Below are 21,015 nucleotides of genomic sequence, written 5' to 3' on the forward strand. Positions count from 1 at the left end.
AAGCCGGGCCGCTCTCACAACGGCATCGCTTCGGGGCGCCGCTTTCCAGAGGAGCAGAAAGGGTGAATGAAGAGGGCGGCACGGAGGGCTCGCGCTGCCCTGCAGAGCTTTCTCCACACGCGCCGTTTGGAAAAGCACCGCTCGGGGGCCGACACAACTTTTGTTCTCCCGGGCCGACTGCACGGAGCCGTCCGGCGGCATTCCACGCCGCGCGCGCGGTCGCTCCGACACCCCCCGACGTCGGGCTGCACACGCGCGGGCCGGGAGGCGCCGCTCGCCCCTTTAAGCGGATGGCGGCGGGGCCGCCCCTCCGGCTGGGATAGGCCGGGGCGGTGCGGGGCCGCCTCCCTCCCCCGGCAGCGGGCGGGCGGCTCGGCCGGGCTCGGCGCTGCAGGCTCCGGTCCGGGCTCCGTGTGCCAGAGCCTCCCCCAGCGCCGCCGCTCCCCGCCGGGCCGCCGCCGGGCTGCGAGGGCAAAGGCATGCCCAGGCGGAGCATCGCGGAGGTGAAGGTGCTGGACGTGCAGAAGCGGCGCATCCCCAACAAGCACTATGTGAGTGGCTCGGCTCTGCGCGGCTCTGGGAGCTCCGCCGCGCCCGGCCCGGCCCTGGGCAAACAAAGGCCGGGCGCTGCCGGTCCCCCCGGAGCTCCGGGCGGGAGGAGGGCAGCGCTGCCGGCTGTGTGCCGCTCCCCCCGGAGCGCCGCTGTGCGGGACGCGGGGACGTGCCGGGGCGCTGCGGGATCCGCGGGACGGGGGAACGGGGATGGGTTTGCCGGGAGCGTCCGCGCCCCGCAGTCAGCTCCGGGGCAGCGCCGAAAAGCGCATCCATCCGCCGTGTTGAGGCTGCGGGACCTGTTGGCTGTCCCGGGGTGAGGGGAAGCCGGCTGCTGCCCTCCGTGCCCAGGACGGTGCTGTTGTCCTCTGCCGAGCTGTGCTCTGTACCCCTTTTGTGTGAGGAGCACGTTCCTGCACGCTCCAGGGCATCTTCCGAACAGCAGTGGGTTTGTGGGTTTGCCTCTTTCTCCAGGGGATTGAGGTTTTTTTTCTTCTTCTTCTTTTTTTTTTTTTTTTTAATTTACTGTTATTATTTACACTTTGATGTGCTTCCAGGCGTGCACAGAGACTTTGTGGGGGAATCTTGGCCATACCAGTAAAGCATAGACCGAAATGTTCTCCCCGCCCCGCTCGCCTCGGCGCAGGGTGACCCAGTGACACAGTGCGTGCAGCGCCGTTGGCTTACGGGAACGCGGCGTTGCTCCGCTTGTGTCGGGGAGCCGAGCAGCCGCAGTCAGGGGCTTCTCTGGGGTTCCCTCGAATGGTCCGTGGCAGTGAGCAGCAGTCAGAGGAGAGCAGTAGCCGGGATTAAGGACAGGGCGAAGAGGGCTGATAGCTCTCCCCTTGCATCCAGGGAAGCGCCTTGGCTCTGCAGTGTGGCTGCTGCCGCCCACCCCCTCCCAGCCCCTTACCACCCCTTCTTCCTGTCCTGCCCTGCCTGCGGCTCTGTCAGCCCCAGCTCCAGCCGTGCCCCCTTCCTGCCACATCCATCCCTGAGTTACTTACTCATCGTGGCTGGGCAGTGCATCAGATCCGGAGCACCATGTATGCGAGGCGGTTTGATGAGCTGCGTGCTGTTGTGTTTGTTTTGGCAGAGCTGTAGCATCGCCCTCGGGTCCCGTAACGGGTGTGTTGGGGTCACCTGGGGCTGCTCCTCCCCTCTCCCTTCTGGGCCTTCCCATACTTTGCTGGGGCTCCATGCAGCCCTTGGGCTCCTGCTGTCCCTCAGACCCGCGTTCCCGTTGCTGGGATGCGCAGCCTGAGTGCTGGGTGCAATGTGCTCTGTGCGGGGCAGCCGGGCACAGCATGGGTAATCCCATCAGGCTGGAAAATGAGACAGCAGCACATTACAAAAGAGAGACGTGTTGCCGGCTGGGCAGCAGCTCCTAGGTCTGGATCCTGGGGATGAGGAGGACGACAGCAAAGCCTTTACATGGAGCTCATGACAGTCAGCTGTGCAGCCAGGGTGCTCGGCCAGCTGCTGCCTGCTCTGCTGGCAGCTCAGTCCTCTGCCTCCAGCGTTCCCCTGTACTCATCTTGGACCCAAGTGCAGCCGCGTGAGCCAGCACGGGCTGAGCCTGGGGAGGGCAGGGAGGGGCGGGCAGCCGCCTGCCAGAGCAGTGCTGGAGTGAATGGAGCGCTCGCCTTGCTGGAGGGGATTGATCGGATCGAGGCAGACTCACAAAGCCAGTTAATTGTATGGAATCAAATCCTTCTTTTTTTTTTTTCTTTTTCTTTCTTTATTTTCTCACCAAGAGTGAGAGAGGAGGGGCAGCAAATCATGGCTGACTCATCTCTTTGGGCTGTATCTGCTGGCAATCTGCACAATCTGCAAGCCCAACTCGGACGCTAAGTGTATGTGCTAAGCCTTTGCTCTCTTGCATCTGCTTTCTGGGCACGAATGCTTTGCTCTGTCCCTGGAGGCAGCGGCTCCAAGAGCCTTCCACTGTTCTCCATTGCCCCCCAGTCTGCCCGACCTGTGGCTGACCTGGAACGCTCCGGTCTGGCCTCTGCACTTCAGCCAACAGGCTTTTCTTTGCCGCACAAAGGTGCAGTTGTGTCGGCTGTGTGAGGCCGCAGCAGAGAGCCGTGGAGTTTTGCAGAGAAATGAGATCAAACTGCTGGTTCAAAGTTCTTGTTGATCCCTGCGGTGGGGCAGGGGGAGAAGGCAGGCTGTGCTCAGGCTTTGCCCATCGCTTTGGTAATCGGTACAGAAAGTGTTGTGTAACCAAGGCAAAAAACTTGTGCTTTCACAGCTCCGATTCGAAGCAGGACGCGTTTCCCCAGGCTGGGGGAGGGGCTGGTTTATGGGTATTTGTGTCGTCTTAAAAAGTGATCAGATGCCATTTTGGTGCTGGGCAGCAGAGTTCTCAGGTTTTCCCAGCGCTGCTCTCCCATGAGCACAGTTCGCCTTCCAGCCCCGTCTCAGCTTTTCACCCTCAAACACCCCCGAGTTTTGCAGCCCCGCTAGAGATGTCACATGTAACAGTTTCCAGGGGCAGAGGCTGCACACAGCCTCTGTATTTCCATCCTTCCTGACCCTTTGTGACCCATTCCCAGCTGGCTGAGGCTGCTTTTCTGGCTGGGAGGGGCTGGGGTTGCTCGGATGGAGGCAGAGCTGTGGGGAGCATTGCTCACTGGTGCTGGGCCTTTCCTTGCAGCAGAGGCTTAGTTGGGTGAGCACCTAGCGAGGTGCATGGCAGCACTGGGGGTACCCACTGGGATTCATGGGAGATCCTAACACAGCCCAGTGCCTTCTCCACAATGCTCAAATGTGTCTTTGTGTGCTTCCCAATCCTAGTGTAAGAGTGCCAGCCTGGTGTGCTGCTGCCTCGCTGCTCTCACCCCTGCAGCCAGCCTTGTGCTCCTGGAAGGATTTTACTTCTGTGGTGTTGGCATGGTGTGAGGCTGGCACGTCTGCCTCCTGTTCTTGTCAAACCAGCTCAGATCGTACAAGCAGAAGGGCCGGGAGGGGAAGGAGAGCCAGGCTTCCAAGTGGTAGGAGCCTCCAGTTTGCTCTGCCAGCTGCAAAACTGCTTCTTTAAATTGCAGTTGTGCCATTTGCACCTTTAAGCTTTTTTTAATTGGACTGTAAGTGGAAGAAGGGGCAGCTGGAGAAATGCTCCTAGACAGGTGTGCACTGTAGGCTGCACTCTGTCAAGGGAACAACTGAGCGATCATCAGAGCCTATCAGTGGAGTGAAAGAGTCATAGAATCCTTAGAGTTGGAAGGGACCTTTAAGGGTCATCTAGTCCGGCTCCCCTGCAACAAGCAGGGACACCCACAGCTCGGTTAGGTTGCTTATAGCAAATGGACCCCTTCTGTCAGGCAGCAGGTGGGGGGGTCACCCGGTGGTGTCATTTCCCTGCAGTCACAGTTGCAGTGATTACAGCTCATGTGTCGGTGCTCAGGAGCGCTGGCAGCGAGAGCTGCAGGTCTGTATTGCAGTGCATTCGTTTGAAAAGGCAAACTCCAAAAGCAAGGTTTAAAAATACTCATTCTGGGTGACAGGGTAGCAGACTGTCACTTCTATTGGCTGGCCAAGTCTCAAGTTCTGATAGATGAGTGTTTATTCAGAAAAGACCCAAAACAAAACCAGACTAAACTTTCCTTTAAAGGACTCCATGTGGGATCTTTTTATAGCTTTGTGTTTGTTATTCTCTAGTAGAAGTCCCCAAAATGTGGCTTCTGCTTACTGAATCTAGACCTTGCTCGTCTTCTTGCATGCTTCAGGAGCCTTCTTAATACAGCCACAGTTTACGTGTTTTGTTCCATGTGTTAATAACCATGCAATTGAATTGCATTCTGTTTCCACAGTCCTGCTCACCAAGGATACCTCTTTAACCCATGGTTCTCAATGTCTGCTCCTGAGCACAAAACAAAATTGCATATACGTTGGTCAGGAGAGAAAGAGCAGCACGCTGCATGTTTTTGCTGGCTTATTGGGCTATGCTCTTACAGGACTTCCTTTCCCAACCTCAGTGCACACGTATATCACTTTGAGAAAGGGAAATCTCAGCCGAGTGTGCAGCACACGTTGCTGTTGCAAGCTCAGTTAACGAGATGGCAAACTTGAAACAAGGTGGTACCCACATGTGTTTAACCACCTCATTGGGATCTGCAGGTGTGTTTAACCACCTCATTGGGGTCTGCAGGTGCCTTATCAAAGTAATTAATGGTGTTGGAATTTGGTGTCTAGATTGTAAAGTTGATAGGTATTTTAAAAACAAGTTTGAATAAGATCACATTAAAAAAAAAAAGTGTTATATTTGTAATTGAGAAGTTGCAAAGTTGATAGTGGGTATCTCCTCTGCTCCTGTGCCCTGCAGTTAGGAGGCTGTGGTTTAATTTATTGCACAGCCAACCCCATTGCTTGTCTGGAATTGATTATTGAGTTTTGGAGAAGAATGCTCAGCTGGCGAGAGGGAGAGAGCTGGTGATCTACTGTCAGTTGTTCCTCTGTGCTTTATATGTATAGAGCAGAAGATGTCTTCTGGAAAACTTGCATCCCGTGGGCTTGTGTCACAGCCGCTCAGTGCTGAGTTGGTCATTGGAACAGAGCTCTGATGGGACCTGGCCACACTGCACTGTGTACAGCTGCTGTATTTTTCTCTCCCGTGAATCATACCGGTTGCTTGGATTAAAAGGAGTATTGGGGGATGACTCTCCCCAGTGCGATGCTCTCTGCGGAGGGCGACCGTGCTGCTGGCATGGCTGGAATGTCCTGTGGGGAACCGGGGAGGCAGGAGGGTAAAACAAATGGAGCGAAATCCATCCGGTGGCTATTAGCTAAGCTGGAAAAATGAAAATAGACTGTATGAAGCAAGGCTGAACCCGGAATGCTGGAGTCTCTTTGAAGAGTTTCTGAGCATCTGGCTGTGGCCCTGAGAGTTTGAGGACTCTGCATCTTTGGTGTTGTTTTGCTGCTGGATCTCCTCCTGTTCCCTATCAGCTGGCTTATGCTTTCCTGCTTGTGGCAGGCCAAGGGCAGTGTGTTTGGAGCTGTAGATGGGGAGGGATTTGGACCCATCCTTGCACCTGCTGTTGCTCTGTTGCACAGCTTTGAAGAGCTGATCAATCCTTCTCACTCCTCACTTCTCAAGAGAGTTGAGGCTTCAGGGAGCACAGCCTTTGCAGATGAAACCAGACAGTCAAGTGCAAAGTCCTTCGTTTTCCTCCAATTTGTGTTACTTAAGGCTGGAGAAAACCTTGAATGTCACAGTTGAGAGGAAGGGCCAAATCCTGCCTGACAAGTATCTGCCAAAGCCAGTGCAGATGGTGGAAAGCTGATGTGCAATCCCAGCAGTGAGCCCCAGCCTCAGGGCCACTGCACTGCCTGCTCGGAGGTCTGTGACTTGATCCCTCCCAGCTTTGCTTTGAAGGGCATCTCTATTTTCTGGCTCTTTCACATAGCAGTGGGAGATAGGAAACAAACGCATCCATATGACCTTCAGCGTGGCTCAAAGCAAACAAGCTGATGTGCACGCTCTGTGATGGGGGCCTGCACCGTAGCTGAGCAAGGCTCAGTGCCTTGTCCTTGGGGTCCCTGTGTCCTGCATGGCCATGCAGTCGTGCGCAGCATTGTGCCCAGGTGACCTGTGTGACAGCAGGGCAGGACAAGCTGTTGCTGTTGTTGAGGAGGGTACAGTGGAAGGGGTGACTCAGAGCTAGGGGATGTGGTTTGTCTGTAATCTGGCAGCACCTGGGTGTGTGGGCTTTGGATATGTGCTGTGACAGTGGGGATGTTCCTGTCCTCATGCTGCCTGTGACTACATTACACTCTGCGCTCTGCTTTGCTGCTTTTTCCTCTCTGCTTTGCTAAAACAGCGAAACCATGGTGGCATCTGGGATGTCCCACAGCTACTGCTTCTCTCTGCTGCTCCCAGTGCCATCTGAGCCAGTGGGGCCCTTCTCCCAGCTGTCCCTGTCAGCAGAGCAGGCCTGTCGTTGTCTCCAAGGATGGAGCTGGGGCTGGGGTCCCTCCTGCTCCCATCTTTGGTGTCTGGGGCACAGCAGCCCTCGCTCCCCTCGGCAGCCCTGCACTCCTGCTGCGGGGAAGGCTGATGGAGAAGGGCCAACCACAGCAGCCCGCCGCCAAGAACTTTCTTTGTTTCCAGCCACCTCCCTCTCTTTTCTTTTTTTTCTCTTTTCCTTTTACAATTTCCCACTCCCTTTTCTCTATTAAACTCTGCTTTGTTACGGTTCGTTCCCTCCATTGCTTTGGTTTCACAGCCCGTTTGAATTTTTCCTTGCAGCCAGGCTCTCAGCTCCCCATTGTTTCCCCATGTCTTGGGGTGTGGGAGAGGGCGGGTGGAATAAAGAGACTGATGCTTTTTCCCCTCTGCTGGCGAAAGATGCTTGAAATCTGTGGAGTTTTCCACAGAGAGGTTTATTGTACGTAGTCTCTCTGTGGCCCAAGACCACACAGGCTCAAACCCATCTGAAAGGGCTCTGCAGACGGCTCTGTCTGCTGGAGGCTGTTATGTCTGGCTGTGCCCTTGGAGCTCTGTGGACAGATGCTGATGCCCCCTGGTGATGGGTGTGCAGAGCTGGGTGTCCCGGAGCCCTATGGAGGTGTCTTTCCAGGTGACAGCAGCATTGCTTTCCAGCCTGCTGTTGTTCACGTGCCTCTGGCTGGCATGGACATCAGAGAGCATTGGAGCATGTAGGGGAGCTGACATGATGCTGCCCCACAGAGCCGTTTTTTGGGCCTTTCCATGTGCCCCCACAGCCAGGACATTCTTCAGGTCTCCTTGGAGAAGCTGTGGGAGGAGGTAGGCTGCAGCCCTGGGCTTTCCTGCAGCTGCACTCTGCCTTTTCCACGAACTTGAGCAGTCCAGGCTGATTCCTGGTTGTGCTCTGTGCGTGTCCTTAGTGTGTTTACACAGGGAGTCCAGAAATGATTATTCTAGGAGGTCACATGGCCTCGTGTTTCAAGAACAGGGAACTATTTTTATGTATTTGTTTTTTTGTATCTGTTCTTAATCCCGTTGCTTCAAGTCAGCCGCTCGAACCACCCGCTCTCTGTAGCCCTGCGTGGGACAGCGTGCCTCTTGGCAAGGTGTAAACCTGAGGGCCTGAGAAGGATTCAAAGTGCTCAGGCACTTCTTACTATGAAAGGCACCAGAAACCATTGCTATCTGAAGCACTGAGGCTCTCATGAGTCAGGGAGAGCTGGCCCTGCTGTCTGCCCTTCCCGGGAGGGACATCCCACCACAGCCTGCTCCATAGGGAGGATGGATCTTGCTCACAGAGCCAGGGAAGCATTCGCCAGCTGCCAGCACGTTTCCCCTGCAGTTGCCAGAGCCTTTGCTGCCACGATGGCTGACGGGCGGCTTTTGTTGACAGCTCTGTTACGGTTGGCCAGGAGCCATTTGCATTGCTTTTAGCAACCTGCCACTTCTGACAGTTCCCGTACGAAGGGTTTCAGTCCCACTTTCCACTGGCTCGGTCTCCCTCTGAATTGCATCTCAAGGAACCCTGGAGTGGGAGGAGAGCTGTGCTGCACGCTAGGCTGTGGGAGAGGCAGCAGGGACCGAGCAGGACAGTCCGGGAGAGCCAAAGAATCATTTTTCCACCTTTATAATTCCCATTTAGGGTGCTCAGTTTCAAACGCGACCAAGAAGAATCTGAGAAGATTGGGGTCCTGATGGCAAACTCCTTGATCAGTAATTTTTACATAGTTGTCATACAGCCAATTGCTTGTAACACAGAGCTGTGCAGGAAGTCTGGAGAGCCAAAGCACTGCGGTGTCTGTCGGAGTTCAGCCTTCTACATCTGTTGGCTTCCATTCTCTGTGAAGGATTTGTTCCACGCCGTCCCTCCAAGGGATGGGAGCAGATGGTGTGCTTTGTGTTAATATGAAGTGCTCCTCTCCTCCGGTGCTAAACAAGACCCACCTGCACCTCTGAGGCTGTCCCTGTGGCTGCCGGTCTCCCTGCCACCCACGGGAGGCCCTGTGGAGGTATGGTGGGCTCATTTCCTTACTTTGGTGGTGGATGTGGCTGTGATAGAGTTGCCCATCCAAGTGCTCCTTCTGAAGCCTGAAGCTGAGGCTTGTGAGGATGGCCTCATGCTTAGGTTTTGCAGAATACAGTGCGTGAGTGACCCTGAAAGCTCCACGCCCATCCTCTGTGCCATGTCGTCGTTGGACAAATGCTGTGAGCTGCATTTCAGCTATTGCTGAAGCAGGGGCAGGAGGTCCAGCACAGCTCCCGTGACCTGTGGCTGCAGTTCAGTGCGAGGTTTCAGGCCCTGTGATTTCTGCCCGTCCCAAAGCACAGCCCCGTGCCCTGAGCCATCCAGCCTGGTTCGATGTGATGTGCGTGGGTTGGAGCAGGGCAGGGGATGGGGCTCTCAGGGTGGAGTGGAGTGAGGTTTCCTTTCCTGTCAGAGGGCAGCTGTTGGTTCCCAGGTTTCACAGAGTCAGCTGGATCCCCTCTACCGTGCAGAAACCACCGCTGGCCCGGGCAGGCCTGTAAATATTTAGATAGCATCGCCTGTTGGTTTTGGCCGCAGCCCAACCCAAGCGATGGGGTTGAGGCCCCCTCCTGGGCCTGGCTGCCCAGCATCTGCTGGGCTCTCCCACCCCTCCATGGAGCAGGGCCTCCCTGCCAGAGGAGCTGCAGAAAAGCCATGGAATAACAGTTTCCATGTGCCCTCAGCTGCACAGCTGGGCCTGGAAAAAGCCTGTCCTTGGGGCAGCCTCTGCGGGAGCAAGCTGCTCAGCGCCACACCTGTGATTGCAAGGACAAAATGGCGGTTTGGGGCTGCTGCTGCCCAGGCAGGCATTGTGCCTGGCACAGAGGACAAGGTGTACTGCTAGGCCAGGAGGGGATGTGCAGCCTGGGCACAATGCTTTCCAATTGGTCTTTATCACTGAAGGAGGCACCTGAGGAAGGGATGGATGGGTGTCTGTGGGAGGTCAAAACCTCTCATCCTTGTGAAAGGCTTCATGGAGTGACCAGCTGCACCATTCATCCCTTTCAAAAGCTGCAGTTTCCTTGCTAATTAAGGAGCACCTGAGCTGGTGAGATTTTTCCTTTTTTTTTTTTTTGTGGTCCTCAGGGCATCACAAATGAGAATTGCCAAAGATCTGTGGCATCTTTAGCCAGCAGGTGGGATGGGGCCGTTGGAGGTAAGGACAAGGGACAGTCAGAAGGAAAGAGGAAATCAACTTTGCACTGGTGGTATTTTTTATGGATATTGAGGATTTCCCTTTTCTGCAGGTTTCTTTATCTCTACTGCTTTCCACAGATAGATGGGGAGATATCCCCAGAGACCTGTCAGCTGTTTAAATGGGATGAGCAAGAAACCATTATCCAGGCTCCAGGGAGATCTGCATTCCAGCAAAATAGGAGCGAGCTCATCAGCTGGGAGAAGTGCCCCTTCTCTCCATTACAAGTGTGTAATAAAGCTTGGTGTGCCCTCAAATCTCAGGGCTTTATTACTCTTCTGAGCATTGAATTCATTTTAGCTTGAGCAAATCCACATCCTGATTAAAATCCCAGTCTAATAAACTGTTGACTCCAAATAAAGGCAGGATAGGAATAAATAATGGAGAAAAGTTGGCTCTTCCCCCTGCCCCAGTGGAAGGCGTTCTCCAGGCAGGCAGCCAGTGGTGATATAACCCTGTGAAGTGCTGCAGACTGGTAAGGAACCTGGGATATCAGCTGAGCTTCCAACCAAAATGAGCTCATGCTGGCTTAATGGCAAGTCCTGGAGTAAGGGTAAAGGCAGCTTGGATGATGCTTAGCATGAAGTTAACGCTTGGTTTGCTGATGGTATGATCCCCAAAATGTAAGCAGTAGGTGCAAGCCTTGAGTTCAGCCAGGAGACATATTTGTGTCCGTGAGGGGTTGGTACCTGTGAAGATGCTCTCAGAAATGTCAGAGGCCACGTCATCCAATGAAGCTTTGTTATGAATGAAGGTCAGCCAAGTTGCCTCACCTGTTGAGGTCTAAGAGTATGTGCTCAAACGTGTGCTGGCCTGGTCCAGTGTACTTGCTGAGCCACATTTGGTGGTAAGTATATTGCCTGAGCCCCCCTTATTACATATTATGCACCCAGGTCTTCATGGTTGTTGCGAGTGCTTTATTGCACGAGCCCTCTGCTGTCTTTGTGTTAGCATGCAGAAAGTGCAGGTCCTTCAGTTAAAAAATAATTGTGAATGGAAGGAGAGGATCGTGGTTATCTGAATAAGGCCCAGGAGGTGAAGCTGGGAGAACCTGAGTTTGCCTGTTGGAAGGTGGTGGTTGCGGTGCCCAGCCAGCTCCCTGCAAGGCAGCAAAGGAGCAGCTGTGTTTGAGCTGAGCGTCCGCTTTAAGATGAGTGCTCATTGAACTGCTGGCTTGAAAGTAATGAAGTTATTTATTACATTACTAAGGACTTGCTTCATATCACTGCTTCCTTCTCTGCCTTAGTTTGGAATTGATCCCACCAGGAAGTTTGTGGTTCCTTAGGAGTCCCCTCACCTTGGTAGCTTGTGCTGCATCAGCCCTCTGAGAAGAGAATGGATTTCCAGTAGAGTTTTGGTGTGGCATTCCAGTAGGTTTGATTAACAGTTTAGTGTTGTGTTGTCTATGCAAGTCTCCTGATATTTGAGTTTGGCTATTGGACTGGGATGTTGGTCACCTTCCAGCATTGGGGAAAAATGGGCGTCTCTGTGGGAAGCGTTTTGAAACTTAAGAGATTGTGTTTTAAGCACCAAAACATCACCGTTCTGTGAGCCTTCATTCTTGGTTGGGTTAGTCTGAAGTTCCTACCTGGTCCCTTCACTTGGGCTTCTGAATGGTTTATTCCTGTGTCACTGAGTTGATACTGGAATTTCTTTGGAACTATGTGAGACGTGAGAGGAAAAAGAAGAAAATGGACGTGCCCTTGTTCTGCTTACTCAATCTGTTATCAATTAGTGAGGGCTGAGGTTTGCAACACTTGAGAGTTATGTTGGCATCTCACCAAGGGTCATCTCTGGTTTCTGCAAATAACAGACAAGGACATTAAATAAATAATTGCCCAATTCTGTTATTTGCTTGTTATCTTTCTTGGAAGAATAGTACAGCTGGGGTGTTCTCTTCCTTTTTCCCCCCTCATTGATCACCAGTGAAAGCCTGATTGCATGGTCTGTGAATAAGTGAGGATTGCGAGGATTAGTTGTGTAGCATTTCATGTAACAGGAGGGTAATTTGCACCCCAGCAGGCTTCGGAAAACAAAACCTCAAGGTGACAGCAAAGCTGTTTATGGAAAACCAGATGGAGTTTTGAACTGTGTAGGCTCAAGTTCTCCTCGCAAGTCTCGTTCTGGGGTGCAGCATCTGTTGCCTACCTGTAGTTAGGGGTAGGGAGCTGTCTTAATTCCCAGCTTGGAATAAGCATCTTGCAGTCATGTAAGTCACAGCAATGGAGCTTAGTAACTTACGCTTGTTTGTTTTCTAGTGTTGCTGCAACTACTTTAAGTGCTCCCATGCAGTCCTTGGTTGATGCTCAGCCATTTTGCAGCCATTGGAGCATCATGGGTTGGTCTGTCACTTGTATCTGATTTCTTCCTTTGTTCCTTACAGGTGTACATTATCAAAGTCACCTGGTCCAATGGGTCCACAGAAGTCATCTACCGACGGTACAGCAAGTTCTTCGACCTGCAGGTAAGCATTTCTCCACTTCTTGTGTTTTGGACTTCAGAGGATTTAAAGACGTGGTAAATGGAGGAGCATGGTTTGTTTTGTGCTAGAGGTAAGCGTTCCTTTTGTCATCTACCAGAAAATGTGTAGATTTGAGGGAATTTAAGCACAGCTTTGGACATCCTTGGGAAAGCAAGAACAAAGCAACCTCAAAAGCTGTACTCAGTGCCAGTGCCATTTGAAGTGCAGCGTGGGGATTTTGCGTGTCCAGTGTTAAAGTTCATCTCTCACTCCCTGAGCTGAAAGTGCATAAGGGGTCATAGGTGTGTTTGAGTTCCTCCAGCTGAAATCAGTGCAAGTGGCCGTGGGTTTTTTGTTTGTTTGCTCGTTTGGGGAGGTGTTGTTACATTTCATCCCAAATTTCATTCCTGTGGAGCTAATCCCGTGCCTTTCCCAAGTGCTAGCACACCAAAATGGAGCTGCTGCTGAGAATCACTGCTTCCCAGCATTTTAGGGAGCAGCTGATGGGAAGCTCCCTTTAACCAGCACTCACTGGATTCACTGCCAGCCTGGAGGGCAGCAGGCGGCAGCCACTTCAATAATTACCTCCGAGTGTGGAGTGGAGTGGGGAGCTGAGAGGAAGATGGGGAAGGAATGGAGGGAGGAGGCTGGAAAGGCAATCTGGGACACACTGGGTTGCAAAAAATCTAAGCCAGTGTTCTGGTCGAGCAAGCAAAGGGTGTTCTCCACCCACTCCTTGTACTGTGGAGATGAGCCAAGGGGTCTTCTTGACTGTCTGAGCTTTGTGAGCCAAAACATAAACTGAGCTGCTGGAACAGGCTCTGTACAGATGCCGAAGGAAAATGCACAAAGTGATCTATGGACCCGCCAGAGAGCTCATTGGCACATCCTTCTTGCCCGTGTGTGGGACTGGGAAGGAAGCTGGGCACCCTTCAGCTTCCTGCTTGCATGAAGCTGCATATATCTCTGTACTTTATTTCAGTGGTTGCTGTGCGTGCCTGGGAATGTGGATACCTCTCTTTAAACTGATGGGGTTTGGATGCATCCTGACACAAATAGGCTGCTAAAACAACAGCACATCTGGGCCTGCCTAGCAAAGCAAGCCCTGAGGAATGTGAATGGCTTTAGCAGGGTGTGCTGGTCAGATGGCTTCAGGTCAGCTTGGAAAGCCTTTTGTAGGCTTGGGCGTGCGGGTGGGTTTCTGTGAGATGACTGCTCCCATCCACAGTGCCCTGCTCCTGCCCAGCAAGGCTCTTGCAGAGCCATGAGCATGGTCATGGGGATGTCCATGGGGACAGCCCAGGTCACCCTTCTGTGCCTGTGCTATTGGTTCGCACGTTGTGCTGGGCCAAGGCAAGGTGGGCAGGGCTGTGGGTTATCACTGGCGCAGGGAAGGGTTAAGCTGTGAGCAGCTGCTGGTGTAACCAAGGAAATATGAAAATAAATAAACAGGGAACAGCTGTTGGGCAGTGGCCAGGGCTGGAAGGAAATGGAACTCAGCTCTTCCTTGTCCTCAGCATCTCATCTTCTTTGCTGGTGCCCTAAGGTTGTAGCTAAACTCAGGATGTCCTTTGCTGCAAGAGGGACAGAATTTGGGGGGTTTGTGTCTGCCAAAGCAGCGCGTGCCTCCTGCTGTGCTGTTTTCCAGTTGTTGCGTGGTCTGCCCTGTTGCTTGTGGAGAAGGGCACACAGGGACACCGTGTCTGTCCTTCCACCCTTCCTGCCTTTGCATCTTGGCTGGAGCTGTGCATGCTTCAAGGTGCAGAGCACTGTCACCAGAGGCTGCTTAGGGACAGAGCTCTGCTGTGAGCACAGGTCTGCAAAGCACCCTGGGTCAGCTCTAGAGGAAGAAATGCTTTATATATAGTGTGGTACATTTGGGAAAGTTGGAGGCAAACCTTCCCCTTCTGCTGCCTCAGCATTTTCATGCAAAATAAATAAATAAGAGTAGCCTCTCCTTTCTGGCTCTGTTGAAAGAATGAATGAAATTGTGGTTTCTCCCTTCCTTCCCCGTTATCACACGTGCTTCCTGGTGTCCTTACTTTAAACTTGTGGTGCAGTACAGTGGAAATTGGATTGAAAGGAGAGAAGTGAAACAGATCCTCTTAGCCCAGTGGAAAAAAAAAAACTGCTCTAGGTAGGCTTGGTAGTGGTGACTGCTGCAGTTGCTGGAGGCCTTTATTGAATGACTGTTTTATGATTCTATGCCAATTTTAGCTCTTTAGGCAGAAATTTTCCATGCTGGAAATTATTCATGCTGCTGGTTATTAGATTAAAAAAGGAAAAACAGCAATGCAAAAGAAGTAATTGGCTAAAAGGGTTTGGTTGCTTCTGAAAACATAGAAAGAAAGGAGGAGTTTTGCCACGTCCAATCCTGATGATCTTGGTGCACTGGAGGAATAAGTGGAAACTGGAGTCCCAGGTGATCCCTGCATCAAGAATCTGTCTGTGGGGTCGTCCAGGCTTACTCATACTCATGGCTCTTGAGAAATCTGGGTAAATGCATGTTTGGGTAGAGAGATTTGTTAATTTAATAGCTGTGTTCTCAGTGATCCTGGCTGCACTTTCCAGGCTCCAACCAGAAGCTGAATGAAGGTTTGTGTTGTTTTTTCAGTAGCAGCTCTGGCCGCATTGGGATGAATGTTGGTGCACCCTCTCACAGATAGCGAGCCTCGTGCCATCCAAGCAGGGATGGGGAGGAGATGTTCCTGGGTGTCAGAATGAAGGCAGTGGGACCTGTGAGGGGATGCTGGTGTTTCAGAGCAACCCCAGCACCGTTCCATGAGTGCTTGGGGATTTTCTCCTGGTATTCCCCTGGTGGGCTCGCTGCTGAATCATTTGTCACCTTCCATTGTGGCCAAACAATTGTTTTAGGAGTTGGGCCAAGTAAAACACATGCACGCTTACTACTGACGGCCTCGTTGGCTGTCCTGCTCCAACTGCAACCAGAGGCACTGTCCTGTGTCCTTCTGCTTTGTGAGATGAGGGGAAGAGGCCCCTGGTGTGTTTGGGCCAACAAACAGAAGTGTCCCCCAGATGCTGAGCCCTGCACGACATGTCCCTTGTGGCACTTCTGAGGATGGCCAGGTCTTTGAAAAGCCATGGAAGTTCAGTATTAGCAGTGCGTAAGGTTGTAGAATAAAATAAAGAAGAAGCAATGCAGTAATAAATAAGTTAATATCTCAACAATAAAGATCTTGCTGGCTAATTAGTATAGTGAGTCATGCCATGGCCTTGGGCAGTGCCAGGCAGTGAAATTGGGAATGTTTAAACTGAGTAATACCTCTCTCCTCCTATTTACTATTAATTGCAGGAGGAAACCAGGGCACTTGGGTAGTGCTCCAATGTTTTTCTGCTCCCTGTAGATCTCTGGATTCCTATCCCATCTCCTTGTTTTCTCCATAAATGTTTTGCATCACACAGCAATTTCTGTAACAGCAATGTTTTAGGGATGAAAACAAAACCGAAACAAGTAACACTACGTGAATTCATAATTCTGGGATTTGAAACCTCAGGTAACTGTGTGATTTGTAGTAGATTTGTAACTTCAGATACTAACCTCAGTTATGCATGGGTCTCTTGGCTGGAGGAGTGCTTTCCTTCGGACAGGATCAAGGCTCTTTTGTAATGCATGATATGCCAGATGTGAGCTATTGGGAGCAGATGGATGCTGTTCCTAAGAAATAAAGCAATGAGACTGTTGCTTTCAAGAATGCCAGTTGTGTTCTGGATGCTGATTGAGCCTGGCAGGTACGTTGGAAACTTTGGCTGGCATGGAAACTGGTAATTGAATCTTTGAAAGGCTGTCTCTGGTAGACAACGATCAAGTGTGGGGTTCTGTTGTGCCCCAGTGGTGCTCCCAGCACTGCCCATGAGCAAGGAGCAGGCTGTGACCGTGGGACCCCAATGGGTCACGTCAGATACATTGCCTTGAAGGCATTTAGCAAATCTTTGGGAAGGATCCTTTTGAAACAATTGTCTGGACTGACAGTATTGGTTAGAGAGCAGACAGTGGCTTGCATTTTGTGGTTTATTTTTGGGGAAACCCAAAGGAAGGAACACTTTTCCCCCTATTTTGTAATTATGAGCTCATCAGCTGGTAGTCATTTCAGGTCCTCATGTGACCAAGAGCCACCTTGTCTTGCTACACTCATGATGTGCCCTTATGCCCAAACTCAACCCTTCAAAGCCAGTCATGTTCTCACCAGCAGCTGCCTGTGCTGGCCCCAGGCAGGGCTCCATGGGGCTGTCCCCTTCCAGCTGCAGCCACCCTGGGTCTCTTCAGCCCTGTTGCCTTTTGCATCTTGGACAACAGAACGGATGTTCCTGCGCTTGGGAGTGGATCCAGTGCATCAGGAAGCCGGGTACCAAACCTCCCCTTTGAGCAGGCTTTGCCATTCACACCACGGCCTGCTATCTCACCACCAAGGCAGAAGCTTCTACTTTTACAGGTTGCTGCAAGCCCTTACACATCAAACTGTGGTACAGGGGTACCCTCCCTGGGCACAGGTTGCCCCTTGCAGTCAGAAACTTTTCCTCTAGCCCTGCTCCCTAACGAAGGCTCAAGGAAGAGAGGGTGATGCCTTGTGGCTGCTCCTCTGCACAAAGGTTTAATTGTGAGCCAAGGGAAGGAGACGTGACATAGTCTGGAGTAAATGTGCTTGCTGCGTGGTTGAGAGGCAGACAAAAAGAGAATGTTAAGCATACTTAAAAATGGCTCTGGCTCTCATCCACTGCTTGCACATCAAGCGCATTTCCCAGTCCTCTGGTCTGTCCATATGTTTAACAAATCCTTCAGGTTCTTAGCTGGAAACTTTCAGCCTTGACCCACCTGGAGCTATGTCATCTTGGAGAGAGTCCTGCATCCCTCAGGCCAACAGCTTTGTGTGTGAGAGGGGAAAAAAAAAACACAGGCTGTTGAAGTGGTGCCCACTTCTATGAGAAAATTGGCAAAAGGCAATGGTGTGTGCATGTCATCTCTATGTGGAAGGCAGATTAGCTGTTCTAGGGGGTTTTTCACCTGCTGTGCACGTGCCGCAAAGACAGAGTGGGGCAAAAGTCAGAATTGTGGTGAGTTAGGCTGCTTTAAAATAAAACGTTACATGGAAGTGTGCTCAGAAGATGCTGGCTGGCACAGAGGTGAGTTGTTCTTGTCAGCCTGTTGGCCTGAATAAAAGAAAATACATTGAGTAAATTCAAATAAGCCTGGTGCATTGCTTCCAGCACTGTGAGATGCACCAGAGCGGGGTGCAGCCCCCCCACTAGCCTTCCTCTGCTTGTCTTCCTCTTCCTCCTGGGGCTGCAGCCCACAGCAGGGCAGGGTGCGTTATCTTCCTTCTCCAGATGTAGGAAACCCGGGGCTGGGAATGCAGAGCAGTTTGTCCCCACCAGCACCAGGCTTCTCAGGTGTAGCACAGCCTGCTCTCCGCTTGTACCTCACGCCTGCTCTGGGCTGGCAGTGCTGTTTCTGACGGTCTCTTTGATGGAAAGGCCCTAAGGCAGTGCAGGCACTCTGCTGCTGGAAGATGGATGTCTTTTTGTGTCCAGGGATTGTAAACAGGGCTCTTTCGATAGCTATTTCATAACACGGATCTTATTTCAACACTTTGGGTATTTCTTTTTTCCAGGCTTTGCAGAGTTCAGTGGAATTCTGCTGTGTGTGCTGCTGTGTGTGTGCAGCAACTGCACGCAGCCACAAAAATAAACCAGTGGGATCTCTCCCTCAGACAGCTGCTTTGTGAAAGATGGGCACTTGAGTGACCAAAGATGAGAAAAAGCCCACAGCTTCCTATGGTGAGGTTCCTGTGCAAAGCACCAGCAAGGCTCTCTCCTTTGTTCCTCTGCGTCCAGACTTTGGCAGGAGCCATGAGCTTATGCACCACATGCAAGGGTGCAGAGAAGATGAACTGTTATAATCTGACTTGAGAAGGAGAAACAATTTCCATTAAGAAAAGACGATTGCTGTCTTTGCAGAAGCAGCAGCCTGGATTTTTCCAGCAGCACATCAAAGATCTTACTCATTCTCTCTCCTCTTTCCCTCCACAAAGAACATGTACAGCCCCGTGCACTTCAGCCTAGTTAAAAGTTGGCTCCCTTCATCCTTTTCTCTCCAAACGACTCCCATTTATAGCTTTCCAGCGTTTGGTAGCGGGTAGCCAGCACATTCCCCGTGCGTGTTAGCGCCAAGGCAGGTCAGTTGAGTTATAATTGGCTCTTGCTGGCACTCTGACTAGCTGCTAAATTCTTTACCTGGCAGCTGAGCGGGGCTTTGAGCTGCTGAGAGCTGTGCCTGATGCTGGGATGCTGCAGCCTGTCATCCCAGGGCTCTTCTCACCTCCTGATCTCATCACTCCCAGCTGTGCTGAGTTCATCTGCTCAGTTTCACCCCCTGGAGCTGCCAGAGTGGCCCCATGGTCCACCTTCATTCAGTGTTCCTGGCGCCTGCCTGTGGAAACAGGACAGGGAGGGGATGGCACTCAGCTGCACATCACTCCATGGCTGTGCTGTCACCCGTGCAGGGAGGAGGCCCCAAGGTGGGGTGGTTAAAGCTCTCTTGGATGACTTGGAGACCAAGCTAAGTTGTCTTGATGGTGATCCAGTGTGTTTTTATCTGGTGCTGCTTTCAGTAATGTGGTGTTTAAAGGTTGTCCTGTAACACAAGGAGATGGGTTACACCCCTCTTTCTGCCTGCCTGCAGGGCTCAGCTCGTGTCCTTCAGCTTTCTGAAGGGAAGACCTTGCAATTGGTATCATGCAAAAGCAGCCCTGGGTCTGAAGTGTATTTTTTGATAAAGCACTACTGGTACTGCTGGGGAGGGAGGAGACTGGTGCAAAGATTCTGTCTGTGCCTGCTGAATTCTTAGTGAGATGGCTGGGAGCCATACACACTGCTGAATGTGTGTGATGCAGCCAAGGGCACACAGCAGTTTGGAAGTCCCACTGTGAACCAAGGTGTGGGTCTCTGGAATGATCCTCACAGGGTCCTGATGGGGCCGGGGGATAAGTGAGGATTTTAACTGCCTGCTCTCCCTTTCCATGCTGTGATCCGTCCTAGAAATGATGCTCCTCTCTTTTTATTTCCTTTGCACATCTTTTCCCTTCATCTCTGACTTCTTGTCCCAATGTCTGGGACCCAGCATGGACATTTCCTGGGTATGTGGCACTCTGGAGGACAGCAGCAAATAATAAGGCAGGTCTGTGCCAGCCAGGCTGCTCCATTGGGTGGGGGAGGATGTGTGTGCAGGATCTGCCCTTCCTCTGGTTCATGCCTTCCTTCTGCTATGCTGGGATAATATCTTGAGGCCTTTGCAATGGTGGTGAGTCACTGAGCAGTGAATTACAAATGATATTTATGGCTATCTTTACCTGGAAGCATGGGAATCAGAACCTAGAGATTAGGTTTGGTAGATGTGATTAAGGTTGGTGGATTTCTTGTTTTAATACTTCTTTTGGTTGGAAGTTTAAAGGTTGGGCGAGAAATAGCTATCATTCAGATGTCCCGTGCTTTTCCAGTGTTGGTACCATCATAAATTAGCCAGGTGAGGTGTGTTCTGATGCATGCAAGAATTCTTTGTGCTCCTGTTTTCTCTGCAAGCTGGGCTGGCTAATCGCTGGCCATCAGCCAGCACCCAACCCTCTGGAAACTGGAGGTATTTTGTCCTAACATGCTTTGTGAAATGCTCCTCTCAAAGAGCAGTTGTAGGACAGAGGTGATGCTCTCTAAGGCCGATGGATCTCAGTGTGCAGTGCAGCATCACTTGAAGGTGGAGGACCTCCCCATCTGCAGAGCTGCCCACGTCCCTGCAGGCTTAGGGCGGCTCTGAGGGCCAGGAATGAGGAAGAGGATGGAGGAGGTGAGACCCCTCCCTGTGTTTTGCTGCAGGCAGAAGTTCACTTGGTTCAACCGTGTTGTGCAACTCCAGCTTGTCTCAGGCACTGGAGTCTGGAGGGGTTTGGCCGAGGCTTTCAGCCTCACGGAATGCAACTGTCATTTATCTGGGAGTGTTTCTAGGGTTGAAAAAATGAAGGAAATATCACTTTATAGGAAGCTTAATTTGTTGGTCTGCCTTCTGCTCTGAGAAGCTGTGTGCTGGGCATCCCCCTTCTCCTGGCTCCAACTGCTGATGGTGGAGACACAAAACTCACCCAATCTCATCAAGCAGAACTCTGCAATCCCACATTTCTTCATGGCTTGCATGCATGATGAAACAGCCATGGAGGAGGTCTTTGTGCCAGGCCTCTCAGTGTGCCAAGCAAGCTGAGCAGCTGGCAGTGCTGCAAAACCATCCCGTTTCCTTGTCCTGGTTTGGGAGGAAAGTTGGTGTTAAAATTTTAGCAAAGAAAGAAACTCTTTTCAGTACATGTAAAACATTTTCTTGTTTTTAATTTAAAATTAGGTAATAGCTGCTATTAACTGTTAATTTAAAAAAATAACCTTATTATTGATGAGTCACAATGCGAAATTCCTTTTAATTCTGCCATTTAAATTGCAGTGTTAGCTGAAATGGATACCCGTCAGCATTTTCCAGCTCCCCACCTCCAGGAGCAGAGGTCCCATCCTGGAGAGCTCTGAGGCCTGGGGTTGGAATCTTCCCACCTGCCAACAGTGCCTTCTCTGAGCCCCCAAATCTTGGTGGTTCTTACTTACAGCCAGTGGGTTTGGGTGGCAGAGGCTTTCCAATTTTTCAGTCTCTGGTGAGGCTATGCTTAGAGAAGAGCTCTGGCATTCCCCAAATTTGAGTACTGTTAGGGTTTGTGCTCCTTCAGGGGTTTCGTTGTGCTGACAATTCTTGGCATTGCTTTCTCTTCCCCTATTCCTGCTGGGTC

At 51.6% G+C, this 21,015-nt stretch overlaps 1 protein-coding gene across 2 annotated transcripts in view; it reads left to right on the top strand.

Annotated features, from left to right (window-relative positions):
- Nucleotides 1–355: 355 nt before the first annotated feature.
- The window catches only part of SH3PXD2B (SH3 and PX domains 2B), a 64,929-nt gene continuing 44,269 nt past the window's right edge, over nt 356–21,015 (top strand). For both annotated transcript variants that reach the window (XM_025155036.3, XM_425197.8), the window contains exons 1-2: nt 356–551; nt 12,113–12,193. In XM_025155036.3, coding sequence (XP_025010804.2) covers nt 480–551; nt 12,113–12,193 — 153 coding nt within the window. In that variant the 5' untranslated portion in view covers nt 356–479. The remainder of the gene's footprint in view (nt 552–12,112; nt 12,194–21,015) is intronic.

This window comes from Gallus gallus, chromosome 13 (genome assembly GCF_016699485.2).
Source record: "Gallus gallus isolate bGalGal1 chromosome 13, bGalGal1.mat.broiler.GRCg7b, whole genome shotgun sequence".
In the NCBI taxonomy this organism is placed as follows: domain Eukaryota; kingdom Metazoa; phylum Chordata; class Aves; order Galliformes; family Phasianidae; genus Gallus; species Gallus gallus.